This window comes from Dunckerocampus dactyliophorus, chromosome 1 (assembly GCF_027744805.1).
Source record: "Dunckerocampus dactyliophorus isolate RoL2022-P2 chromosome 1, RoL_Ddac_1.1, whole genome shotgun sequence".
Taxonomy (NCBI): domain Eukaryota; kingdom Metazoa; phylum Chordata; class Actinopteri; order Syngnathiformes; family Syngnathidae; genus Dunckerocampus; species Dunckerocampus dactyliophorus.
Window position 1 is genome coordinate 4,065,206 of NC_072819.1, and position 13,530 is coordinate 4,078,735.

At 41.5% G+C, this 13,530-nt stretch overlaps 2 protein-coding genes across 2 annotated transcripts; both read right to left on the minus strand.

Annotated features, from left to right (window-relative positions):
- Positions 1 to 46: 46 nt before the first annotated feature.
- Positions 47 to 4,795, minus strand: LOC129176724 (zinc finger protein OZF-like). The gene is made up of 2 exons (XM_054767051.1): positions 4,117 to 4,795; positions 47 to 2,413 (listed from the first exon to the last, which is right to left on the minus strand). The coding sequence occupies exon 2, from the start codon at positions 2,411 to 2,413 to the stop codon at positions 1,052 to 1,054; it is 1,362 nt and encodes a 453-aa protein (XP_054623026.1). The 5' UTR covers positions 4,117 to 4,795; the 3' UTR covers positions 47 to 1,051.
- Positions 4,796 to 4,945: 150 nt separating this feature from the next.
- LOC129176820 (zinc finger protein OZF-like) lies at positions 4,946 to 12,933 on the minus strand. The gene is made up of 3 exons (XM_054767260.1): positions 12,474 to 12,933; positions 8,656 to 11,527; positions 4,946 to 6,584 (listed from the first exon to the last, which is right to left on the minus strand). Exon 3 carries the CDS (start codon positions 6,532 to 6,534, stop codon positions 5,251 to 5,253), a length of 1,284 nt encoding a protein of 427 aa, XP_054623235.1. The 5' UTR covers positions 6,535 to 6,584; positions 8,656 to 11,527; positions 12,474 to 12,933; the 3' UTR covers positions 4,946 to 5,250.
- Positions 12,934 to 13,530: the final 597 nt, after the last annotated feature.

The following is a 13,530-nucleotide window of genomic DNA, read 5'->3' on the forward strand; positions in this document are numbered from 1 at the left end:
CCCCCCCCAAGCGCTCAGAAGTGCCCACGTTCCGCTAGCCCCGGCATCAACCGGCCCCAACGGGCCACCCCTGGGAAGGGCAGGCGAACCAGACAAAAACACCCCACAAGCCAGGCCGCCGCGCCGCGCAGCGGACAAGTCCACAGCCACATCCCCAACCCCGGCGAACAGGCGCCGCAGAATAGGCAGGAGGTACCCCAATCCAGCCCGCTTCACCTGCGTATGTGGTAAAATGGGATTGTGTCTATTATGCAATTAAAAATATAAACACATAAATAAAAGAGGACAGCTCTGAAGGGCTGGGCTCTTTGTCCCTGAGGGGTGTTTGTGTGTGCATGTATATGATCGGGATGTATGTGGATGACAGCTAACGATGCAATTAAAAATGGGGGACGACTGTACAACCATGTAAAATTCCTGTTGTTTTGTCAATTTTTATTGTTTTTTATTATTAAATTATCTTTTTAGAATGTGCCACAGGACAATAATAAAACAGCCATGGGCCACACTTCGGATACCCATGATTTAACAAGCAATGACAAGGCGTGGTTGAAGACCAGAGTCTTGGAGAGCCTCTACCTGATTCACGGTCCAAATATGCAGAGAGCGCTGCTCATCTCATTCCATATGTACCTGAAACACACTCTTATTCAGCACCTGTCAGTTATTTGGAAGAACAGCAAAAACTTGCCTCAATGATCCTTCATTTGCAGACAATGCTGCACGTTTCCACAAGTGCAACACAGGAGAGTGACATTGTATCCTGTTCTAAGGTACAAGAGGGCCAAATATGTAACGCTCTAGTCTAAAACAAAGACACGAGATAGATGAAACAAACAAACATTTCATCATAATGTAAGTTAGCAACATTAGAAGTCAATCTTCTGCACAACTTTAGCTTTTTCCAAAAGTAAGACTGTCTTGCTAAATTGTACTTCCCTGATTGTGTTCTTTGAAATCCACCTGGACGCGTCCTTTCAAAAGTCTTGTGTTCAGTCAAGTTTGTACTATTTGTGAATCGCTGACCACACATTGAACAAGACGTTTTTTCTCAAGTGTGCGTTCTTGTGTGCCCTATCAAAGATATCTTCTTAGAGAAGCTTTTAGCACAAACTGCGCAGGAAAAAGGTTTCTCTCCACTGTGTATACGTGTGTGTTCTTTCACTTGTGACTGCCGAGAGAACCTTTTACCGCACACCAAGCAGGGAAAAGGTTTCTCTCCAGTGTGTATTCTTGTGTGTCTGTTTAAATCATCTTTTTTAGAGAAACTTTTACCACACATCGTGCAAGGAAAAAGTTTATCGCCACTGTGTCGTATTGTGTGTGCGTCCAAATGTGACCGCCGAGAGAACCTTTTACCACACACCATGCAAGAAAAACGTTTCTCTCCTGTGTGTATTCTTGTGTGTTCTTTCAAATGTCCCCGCTGAGAGAATCTTGCACCACACACTGTGCAAGGAAAAGGTTTCTCTCCGGTGTGTGTTTTTGTGTGTTCTGTCAAAGATATCCTCCGGGAGAAACTTTTACCACACACTGGGCAAGGAAAAGGTTTCTCTCCAGTGTGTATTCTTAAGTGTTTTTTTAAATCATCTTTTTGATAGAAACTTTTACCACACACCGTGCAAGGAAAAGGTTTATCACCAGTGTGTCTTCTTGTGTGTACTTTCAAATCTGACTGCTGAAAGAATCTTTTACCACACACCGTGCAAAAAAAAGGCTTATCGCCAGTGTGTCTTCTTGTGTGTGCTCTCACAGATATCTTCCGAGAAAAACTTTTACCACACACTGTACAAGGAAAAGGTTTCTCTCCAGTGTGCATTTTTCTGTGGGATTTCAAATTTGACTTCCCAATGACTCTTTTACAACAAATTGAGCAGGTAAAATGTTTCTCTCCAGTGTGACGTGTCATGTGTCTTTGCAGATTTCCCTTGCTGCTAAAGGTTTTGTCACATTGAGAGCATTTCCAGCAGGAGTTGTCAGTGTGAGATGTCAAATCAGCTTCAGAGTCTTCATCATCAGTGTCAGGAGAGTGTGACGTTGTGTCGTCACTATCTGATAGTGGAGCTAAGAGGTTGTGTGCTTGTGATCCTCCACAGTGGTCTCCATCAGCTTCTGTTGTCATGTGTTGAGTTGAGCTGCTGCTTGGAGGCTCCACCTCTTTCTTCTCCTCACTTTCACCTTCATCATCTTCACTCTTCACAGTGACACAAATCACTGGGAACTCCTCCAGTCCTTCAAAATAGTCTCCCTCCTGACTGATGCTGTGATCCTCCTCTTCCTTTTTAATATGGGGGGGCTGTGGCTCCTCTTCTTCATCTTTAATGGAGAGGTACTGCGGCTCCTCCTCGTCCTCTTTAATGTGGGGTGGCTGTGGCTCCTTCTGCTCCATACTCGAGTTGTTCTTCACTGACATCTGCAGGACACAGGAAGACAAAGACATGCTTTAGAAAAGTCCAGCTTTGCTCAGTCACGCGAGGCATTGTCCTGCACCAGCATATGTTCTGACAATGACTCTGAGGATGTCATCAGTGTTGCTCACAGCAGTCAGGGTCCCACCAGGGGGGGAGCACCTCCTGAGGTGTCCTAATGCTTTTACATAATTGTAGTTTTTATTTGGCTAAGCTCTTTCTCCTCCTGAACCGCTGCACACAAAAGGGTAATAATATGTCAAAACATGCACCACTACTGTGCTGCCTGTGCCATTGTTTTCCTGATAAATACGTATTTTTAAAATAGATTTGGCGCTATCTGCTCACATCCACGTGACAAAAGACATTTCTGAGTGGCTTGTCTTTACAATTCCAGCCAGTAGATGGCATTGTTACTCTGCAGGGTCCGAAGCACTTGAGCTTGCTGAAGGAAGGCGCTCTTCAATTTGCAAGCGATAGCCAACAACTAGCTTGACAACACAGTGCAAAAGGACACTCATCAAACACAGCAGTCTTACAACTCACAAAAAATAAACTTCTAAAATTTAAATTAACACACATAAACATTAAACTAGCAATGTCATTTACAAAGACCTCACAAGGCATGCTGTACCCCAGCGGGAACTGGACGCACAATATAGTGATATATTAGATAGATATCATGTTTGAAATTATATTTAACATTTTCTGCACATTTACATGGAGCCCAGGAAACATGAATGTTTTTTTAATTGCCCATGCGTGTTATAAGGGGCACGCACGTCTACCGCGGCACAAACTGAAACCAACACCTACAAGTCAATAACTTTATAGATAAAGGAGGTTTTTAAAACATGAAATCATACTGTACATTTTTTATGAGACAAAGCAAAAGGCTCCATTCTTTTCAACCGTCCGTGCACAAAACACTGAGTTTTGCTGGCATGGCCAATCATGACAGACATCAGACATCATCTCAGTCAGGGGTGTCAAACTCGTGCCATGGAGGCCGAGACACTGCAGGTTTTCTTTCCAGCCAGTCACTAAAGCAGGTGATTTTAATGATCAACACCTTCAGTTTGAGGGAAGGAGCTCATCAATTAAATCACCTGCTGAAGAAACTGGTTGGAGAGAAAACCTGCAGCGTCTCGGCCCTCGAGGGCACGAGTTTGACACATGTGATCTAAGTTATCCTGGTTAAGAAGAAATCCTGCTTTGTAGTACAGGCCTCTGTACAGCTTGATGTTCTGCTAGTGTGATTGATTAATATTGTATGAAAGAACCCAGAAGACTGGATCCTGTATTGTATGGACCTATTTTTCCCTTTCGGAGTAATACTGGTTGTTCCTGAACCACCGTGTGTGCGTAGTGATACAAACTGCACTCTGTTCAAAATGGCCGCCGCCTTGCAGTAAACAAACTGTTGAAGTCAAGCCCGAGTCCGTCCGTTTTTCCTATTTTTACAAGTTATCAAAGATACGAGTTCACAAAAACACATATTTGTGAATATAAACACATAACAGAATATAAAAATATCTATCTCGTCACGCTAGTGTCGATCCCACACTGGCACCACCTCTTGATATCAATACGATGGATATGTGGAGTGCATAAAGAAAATGGACTTCGACGTAGAAATTCTTCCAATGTAGTGTTTAATGAACAAATAGAAAGCTTTTAAACAAGTGAGAGTAAGAATGAAACTAACCTGCTCCGTGTAACCCAATTTGAGGCTTCTTGAAAACAACGTCCAGTAGTTGACGTTGTCGCTCCTTCTCCTCTTTTATTCGAGAAAGTTCTCCTCGTACTCTGCTATGGTTCTTTCTCCCACTACAAATGTTTCTTCAACAGCAGCTTAGCGATGTGTTGATAGATTCCGGGTCTCTTTGTTAGCAGCTAGCAAGCTAAGCTAGCTTGAGAAGCTTCGAAAGTTTATCCTCACATAAATAAAACTGTCTCTCACTATCACTTCATCTCTGTGTCTTTCACATAATTTTTTTTAAACCATTTATCACTTGTTTTTCTCCGAAGGGTACCCGGAAAAAACGTAGCGGCCAGTGTGCGCATGCGTTATTCGACGTCTCCATGAACGTCACTTCCTGAATGACTACTATTATTAATGAACTTGAAATTATACGTACAGCAGAAAACAGGCACTTTGGAAGTTTATCAAGGTATTTATCATGACTATTTACATTCAATACAACCCTTTGGCGAAATAAACATTAAATGAAAAAAAACATTACGGTCAAATAATATAAAGATGGCGGACAAAGTAATATATTTTGATTATTAAAATGGCTGAAATCATGGATTTAAAAATTGTGATTCCCTTTGGAACTGCATCCCAAAAAAGGTTTTTGCCGATTCTCTGAGAACTTGGGTTATGCCACCAAGTGGGTGAGACTGGTATTGTATGCTGAATGAGCCTCAGAGATGCTGGTGCTTGACAGACACCGATGGGATTTTTTCTGTAGTGTCTGAAAGTCTATTTGTGTTTCAAGAAGTGCACCACAGGAGACATTGAAGTGGAAGAGTGACATTGTATCCTGTTTTAAGGTACAAGAGGGTCAAATATGCAATTCTCAAGTCTAAAAACAAAGACACGTGATAGATGAAACAAACAAACATTTCATCATAATGTCAGCAACATTAGACGTCGTTCTTCTACATAACTTATTTTTTTTTCAAGAGTAAAACCGATTTGCTAAATTGTGTAAACTTCCCTTATTGTGTTCTTTGAAATCCAGCTGGATGCATCCTTTCAAAAAAGTCTTGTGTTCAGTCAAGTTTGTACTATTTGTGAATCGCGGACCACACATTGAACAAAAAAAGTTTTTTCTCAAGTGTGTGTTCTTGTGTGTCCTATTGAAGACATCTTGTGTGAGAAACTTTTACCACAAACTGTGCAGGAAAAAGGTTTCTCTCCAGTGTGTATTCGTGTGTGTACTTTCACTTGTGACTGCCGAGAGAACCTTTTTCCACACACCATGCAAGGAAAAGGTTTCTCTCCAGTGTGTATTCTTGTGTGTCTTTTCAAATCATCTTTTTTATAGAAACTTTTACTACACAAGGTGCAAGGAAAAGGTTTATCACCACTATGTATTTTTGTGTGTTCTTCCAAATGTGATCGCCTAGAGCACCTTTTACCACACACCATGCAAGAAAAACGTTTCTCTCCTGTGTGTATTCTTGTATGTTGCTTCAAATGTGTCCGCTTAGAGAATTTTGTACCACACACCATGCAAGGAAAAGGTTTCTCCCTTGTCTGTGTTTGTGTGTGTGTTTTTGTGTGCTCTGCCAAAGATATCTTTCGAGAGAAACATTTACCACACACCATGCAAGAAAAAGGTTTATTGCCAGTGTGTGTTCTTGTGTGTACTGTCAAAGTTATCTTGTGAGTGAAACTTTTACCACAAAATGCGCAGGAGAAAGGTTTCTCCCCAGTGTGTATTCTTGTGTGTTCTATCAAAGATATCTTCCGAGAGAAACCTTTACCACACACTGTGCAAGAAAAAGGTTTCTCTCCAGTATGAATTCTAGTGTGTGCTTTCAAATTTGATTGGTCAGAGAAACTTTTACCACAAACCGAGCAGGTGAAAGGTTTCTCTCCTGTGTGAAGTCTCGCGTGCTTTTTCAGATTGCCCTTGCTAGCAAAGGTTTTGTCACATTGAGAGCATTTAAAGCGTGTGTTGTCAGTGTGACATGTCATATCAGCTTTGGAGTTTTCGTCATCAGTGTCAGGAGAGTGTGACGTTGTGTCGTCACTATCTGATAGTGGAGCTAAGAGGTTGTGTGCTTGTGATCCTCCACAGTGGTCTCCATCAGCTTCTGTTGTCATGTGTTGAGTTGAGCTGCTGCTTGGAGGCTCCTCCTCACTTTCACCTTCATCATCTTCACTCTTCACAGGGACCCCAATCACTGGGAACTCCTCCAGTCCTTCAAGATGCTTTCCCTCCTGACTGATGCTGTGCTCCTCCTCTTCCTCTTTAACATGGGGGGGCTGTGGCTCCCCCGATTCCTTTTTAACGTGGGGGGGCTGTAGCTCCTCCTCTTTAATGAGGAGATACTGTGGCTCCTCCTCTTCCTCTTTAGTGAGGGAGGGCTGTGGCTCATCCTTCTCCATCCTGCCGTTCCACTCCTGCTGCTCAGAGGGAAGATGTTCTTCACTGACGTCTGCAGGACACAGGAAGAGAAAGACATGCTTTTTAAAAGTACAGTTTTGCACCATCACGTGAGGCATCGTCTTGCACCAACATATGTTCTGACAATGTCTCTGAGGATTTCATCAGTGTCCCTCACGGCGGTCAGCTCACATATGGAGTAGTATAGCTTACAGTAGCGGTGTAACGATTCATTCACTCCATCGATGCATCGATTTATATTCCAATCATGTTGGAAGCTTCACCTGCACTGTCCAGTATCCAGGTATTTATTTCACAGTTACACTGGTTGAATTTTTGGCTGAAAAGTTACTGAATCGATTAAAAGTTACTGAATCGTTTCAAAGTTACTGAATCATTTCGGATCGGATCGTCCTAGATGAACCACTATCGTCCTTGAATCATATCGGCAAACACGAATCATAATACGAATCGAATCGTTACTGAAACGAGTTATTACACACCTAGTATACATGCGGGGGAAAACACCTCCTAAAATGTCGTAAAGCTTTTACATGACTGTAAAATTATTTGTTCGGCGAAACTAACTCTTTTTACTCCTGAACCGCAGCTCACGAGTAAAAATGTGTCAAAACATGCACGGTTACTCTGCTACCTGTGCTATTGTTTTCCTGATAAATACACAATTTTTCTAAATAGATTTGGCGTTATTTTTCCACCCTAGCCCACATTCACACGATAATGATATTTCTGAGTGGCTTGTCTTTAGAACTCCATCCAGTAGCTGGCAATGATAGTCTGCAAAGTCAGAAGCACTTTAGCTTGCTGAAGGAAGGCACTCTTCAGTTTGCAACACAGTGCAAAAGGACAGTCATCAAACACAATGACAGTCTTACTCACGACTCACAAAGGATAAACATGTACATTAACACACATCCACAATGAACTACCATTCCAAAACGGGTAATGACGACTAATCGCTAACAACAAACACATAACTTGAAATGTAATTCACAAAGACCTCACAAGGCACGCCAGGTACTCCAGTAGGAACTGGACGCACAATATAGTGATACTGTATATTAGATATATGTTTTAAATTATATTTTTAATCTAGCGCACACTTACATGGAGCCCAGGAAACAACATGAATGTTTTTTTTAATTGCCCGTGCGCGTTATAAGGCGCACGCACGTCTTCCTGAGGCACCAACTGAAACCAACACCTACAAGTCAATAACTTCCTGGAAAAATAAGGTTTTTAAAACATGAAATCATGCCGCACATTTTTTATGAGACAAAGCAAAAGGTTCCATCCATTTCACCCGTCCACGCACAAACTGTGAGCTTTGCTGGCAGTGCCAATTACAACAGAAAATGGCGTCATCTAGCCCCCCTCCTCTCAGCCACACAAACAGCAGACCTGTGGGAAACACTGACAACATTTTCAGAGACAACTGATTAATCTGTGGGCGGGGCGTTTATCAACTTTGACCTCTTATTGCCAAATTTAATCTCAACAGAACAGGTTACCTAATAAGTAACATATCCTACTAAGAAGGTAACCATCTTTGTCGTACTACATATCCGACGCTAATCCTCTAATTTATCCTGGATAAGGAGAAATTCTGCTTTGTAGTACAAGCCTCTGTACGGCTTGATGTTCTATTATTGCGATTAATTTATATTGCAACCATCATGTATTACCTTTACGTCTTCGTTTTAATCACATCAGGGTATCAAAGAACCCTGGAGACTGGATTCCCTAGTGTATGGACCTATTTTTCCTTTCGGAGTAATACTGGTTGTTCCTGAAACACCGTGTGTGCGTAGTGATACATACTGCACTCTGTTCAAAATGGCCGCCGCCTTGCAGTAAACAAATTATTTTGAAGACAAGCCCGAGTCCGTCTGTTGTATCATTTTTATAAGTTATGGAAGATACAACACACATATTTGTTAATATAAGCACAGAAGATACTTAAACAAATATCTATCTCGTCACGCGAGTGTCAATCCGACACTGGCATGACCCCGATATCAACACGAATAATATGTGGAGTGCACAAAGAAAATGAACAAATAGAAAGCTTATAAATATGTGGGAGTAAGAATGGAACTTACCTGTGGAACACAAACTGAGGCTTCTTGAAAACAGCGACCAGTAGTTGACGTTGTCGCTTGTTCTCTTTTGTTCGAAAGTTCCTTCTCGCACTCTGCTATCGTTCTTTTTCACATGACAATTTATTCAACAGCCGCAGATGATTCACCACCGCTCTCAGCATTTGTTCCTTACGCAATCAAAACACTGCTTAGCGATGGTTGATAGCTTAGGGGTCTCATTGTTAGCAGCTAGCAAGCTAAGCTTGAGAAGCTTCGATGTTCAATGAGAATAGTTTAACCTGACTTTAATAATCTGTATCTCAATAGTAAGTAATATTTTTGTAACAATTATCATTCGTGTTTTCCTCCGAATGGAACCCGGAAATATTTCCAAAGGTGGTGGGCGGTGTGCGCCTGCGTAATGCAGTCTCTTCAGAGACGTCACTTCCTGAATTACTTTTTTTTTTTTTTTTTTACTATTACTTATCCATACATTTTGTATTCAGCTTCTCCTCATTGGTTTTCGCGGGGGCATGCTAGAGCCTATCCCAGCTGACTTCGGGCGACAGGCGGGGTACACCCTGGACTGTTTGCCAGCCAATCACAGGGCACATATAGACAAACAACCATTCACACTCACATTCACACCTATGGACAATTTAGAGTCGCCAATTTTTTTTTTTTACTATTAATAAACTTCAAATTATACAGTGAAGTGAAAGTGTTTGCCCTCTTCCTGATTTATTTTTTTTGCATGTTTGTCACACTTAAATGTTTAGGCTCATCAAACAAATTTTAATATTAGTCAATGACAACACAAATGAACACAAAATGCAGTTTTTCAATGAAAGTTTGTATTATTAAAGGAGGAAAAAAATGAACACCTACATGGCCCTGTGTGAAAAGGTGATTCCCCTCCCCGAAAGAAATTAATTGAGATCTATCAGTCTGGAAAAGGTTAGAAAGCCATTTCTAAAGCTTTGGTACTCCAGCAAACCACAGTGAGAGCCATTATCCACGAATGGCCAAAACATGGAACAGTGGTGAACCTTCCCAGGAGTGGCCGACCAACCAAAATGACCCCAAGAGCGCAGCGACGACTCATTAAGAGGTCACAAAAGACCCCAAAACAACATCCAAAGAACTGCAGGCCTCACTTGCCTCAGTTAAGTTCAGTGTTGATGCCTCCACCATAAGAAAGACACTGGGCAACGGCCTGCATGGCAGAGTTCCAAGACCAAAACCACTGCTAAACAAAAAAAAAAAAAGGCTCGTTTACATTTTGCCAGAAAACACCTTGATGATCCCTAAGACCTTTGGGAAAATGGTGTTGTGGTATGACTGCATAACTTTTACATCTGCTGTAAAAGTTATGCAGCATTGTCGTGTGATGGTGTGGGGTTGTTTTGCTGCTTCAGGACCTGGAACACTTGTTGTGATAAATGGAACCATTAATTCTGCTGTCTACCAAAAAAATCCTGAAGGAGAATGTTGCATGACCTTAAAAAGGCACTTCATGCTGGAAAAACCTCCAATGTGGCTGAAATACAACAACTGAAAAGAATGAGCCAAAATTTCTCCACAGCTCCACTGTAAGAGACTCATTGCAAGTTATTGTAAACGCTTGATTGCAGTTGTTGTTGCTCAGGGTGGCCTAGCAACCAGTTATTACGTGTAGGGCTCATCACTTTTTCACACAGGGCCATTTAGGTTTGGATTGTTTTTCTCTCTTAATAATAAAAAGTTTCATTTAAAAACTGCATTTTCGGTTAAGCTGTGTTGTCATTGACTACTACTTACATTTGTTTGATGATCTGAAACATTCAAGTGTAACAAACATGTAAAAAAAAAAAAAAAAAAAGAAAAAGAAATCAGGAAGGGGGCAAACACTTTTTCACAGAACTTGCGCAGGTTCACAGCCAAGACCGGGGATCTTAGGCACAAAAAGGTTCATGACCACTGCTCTGGTGTGTTCTAGTGTGTCCTATCAAAGTTACGTTCTGAGAGGAGAGAATTTTTTTTCCACAAACACCATAGAACAAATACTATTGTGTATTGTGTATTCTTCTGTGTCTTTTTAAAATAAAGCTTTGAGAGAATCTTTTACCGCACACTATGCAAGAAAAAGGTTTCTCTCCAGTGTGTATTCGTGTGTGTCTTTTTAAAATAAAGTTTTGAGCGAATCTTTTACCACACACCATGCAAGGAAAAGCTTTCTCTCCACTGTGTGTTTTTGTGTGTATGTTCAAATTTGACCGCTGTGAGAATCTTTTACCACACACCGTGCAAGGAAAAGCTTTCTCGCCAGTGTGTGTTCTTGTGTGTACGTTCAAATTTGACTTAGAAATGAACCCTTTACCACAAACTGAGCAGGTGAAAGGTTTCTCTCTTGTGTGCTGTCTCATGTGTATTGTCAGCTTTCCTTTTCCGCCAAAGGTTTTGTTACATGGAGAGCATTTCCAGCGTGTGTTGTCAGTGTGACATGTCAAATCATCTTCAGAGTCTTCATCATCAGTGTCAGGAGAGTGTGACGTTGTGTCATCACTATCTGATAGTGGAGCTAAGAGGTTGTGTGCTTGTGATCCTCCACAGTGGTCTCCATCAGCTTCTGTTGTCATGTGTTGAGTTGAGCTGCTGCTTGGAGGCTCCACCTCTCTCTTCTCCTCACTTTCATCTTTATCATCTTCACTCTTCACAGTGACACCAATCACTGGGAACTCCTCCAGTCCTCCGAGATGCTCTCCCTCCTGTCTGATGCTGTGATCCTCCTCTTCCTCTTTAATGTGGGGGGGGCTGTGGCTCCTCATCTTCCTCTTTTATGTGGTGGGGCTGTGGCTCCTCCTGCTCCATCCCGGAGTTCCACTTCTGCTGCGCAAGGGAAAGATAGTCTTCACTGCGGTACACAGGAAGACAAAGACATGCTTTAGAAAAGACCAGCTTTTCTCTGTCACGTGAGGCATTGTCCTGCATCAGCATATGTTCTGACAATGACTCGGAGGATCTTATTAGTGTCCCTCACAGCAGACAGGGGTACCTCCAGCTGACCTGCAGTAGTGTAATATACAGACGTGAAAAATAAAACACCTCATAAGGTGTCCTGATGCTTCTACATTAGGGGGGTTTCACGAGACACAAACTCACAAGCTGAGACGCTACACGAGATTGGATACTGGGTACCATGAAAAAATATGAGTACACAAACACAATCACAAAACAACGCAGGTGCATTTCGAAATGTTTATTGTCCCACAAATTATTGACAAGCAATATTATTGTCAACATTCATTTCAGGCCAAATTAATCACTTATGTTATTATTATATTTTTCATAGACACACACACACTTTAAGACAAACATTTTAAGACCAGTTGAATATTTGCAAGAATTGACATTTTGCACTGGTCTTAAGGACGTTCTAAGTCAAGCATCAAAATGCAAAAAGAAGAAATGGGAGTGACAGAAAAAATGTTTGGAGCAAGCACTTTATGGCAAACGAGCATTAAAGTGAAATAGGCTGCTCTTCAGCTCATCAAACGTTTTAGACCACAGCTAAAAAACACCCCAAATCTCGTAAAATAGAAAAAAAGCGTTGAAAGAAGTACTCGCTCATGAGTAGCTGCGCCATTCTTGTTAATCACCTCAAAAATGGGTTTGGGCATGCTTGATGTCAGTCTTTCCAGGTGGCTGGTGGGAAGGTGGTGAAGACAATTCCATTTATATGTGGCGTACGTCAAGAAAATTGACCTTGACGGAGCTTTTCACGAGTAGTGTTCATGAACAAATACTGAGCTGCTAAACATCTTATAAAGAAAGAAACATCCTATTACAAAGAAACTAACCTGCTCTGCGTAACACAATTTGAGGCTGCTTGAAACAGCATCTCGTAGTTGACTTTGTCGCTCGTTCTCGTCTTTTGTTCGAGAAAGTTCCTCCTCGGACTCTGCCATCGTTCTTTCCAACAGCCTTCAGCCAACATCTTCAACAGCCGCAGTTAGTAGGCTGATTCACGAACGCGCTCAAGCAGTTGTACTTGACACACTTTCACACAATCGCAACACTACACTCACACTTGATCTCTGTTTGGCAATGTGCTGCTAACTTCCGGGTCTCTTTGTTCCCACCGAGCAAGCTAACCTAGCCCGTTAACCTTCGACGTTCACTGAGACGAGTTCATTCTGACATGAATGCAACTGTCTGCCGCTGTCACTTAATATCTGCGTCGTTCACATTACACATTTTAACATTTATCAATTGTGTTTGTCTCCGAAGGAAACACGGAAAAGGTATACAGTATTCCAAAAGGTGGTGGTCAGTGTGCGCATGCGCTCTACAACGTCACTTCCTCGATGCATTATTAATAAATAATATAATAATCATATTATTATTAATGAACCATCATTTAAACAACATGAAAAAGGGCACTTTGAAAGTTTATCATATTGCCTACTTTACTAGATTAATTGAAGATATTAAAAACCAACTCAACTTTAATTTAATTTGGTGAAATAAAACCAATAATACCACAAACGACTTACCATATATGGTCAAAGAATGTAAAGCTGGAGTACTCAAGGCAATAGACTTTGATTGTGAAAATGATGACAGTATGTTAAAATTGAATTGGTTGAAATCATGGATGTAAAAAATGTAAATATAAATCCATCCCCAAAAAGTTATTTCTTCTAAATTATTCATTAATTTATTATAAATGAAGAGGATTAGCAGTGTTAACGCCACCCTGCCCTGATCTCTGTCCAGTGATCTCCTAACCATAGTACAGAGGCTGAACAGGCATATGGTGTCCAGTTACTCCCGACAGATCCCGAGGCGTGCCCAGGCCGGTTGAGAGGCTTCGTCTCTCCAACGTGTCCTGGTTCTTCCCTGAGGCCTCCAACC

Excerpts from the sequence above, each read along its gene's own strand:
- LOC129176724 (XM_054767051.1), bottom strand. The coding sequence starts at position 2,413 with ATGTCAGTGAAGAACAACTCGAGTATGGAGCAGAAGGAGCCACAGCCA.
- LOC129176820 (XM_054767260.1), bottom strand. The coding sequence starts at position 6,534 with ATGGAGAAGGATGAGCCACAGCCCTCCCTCACTAAAGAGGAAGAGGAG.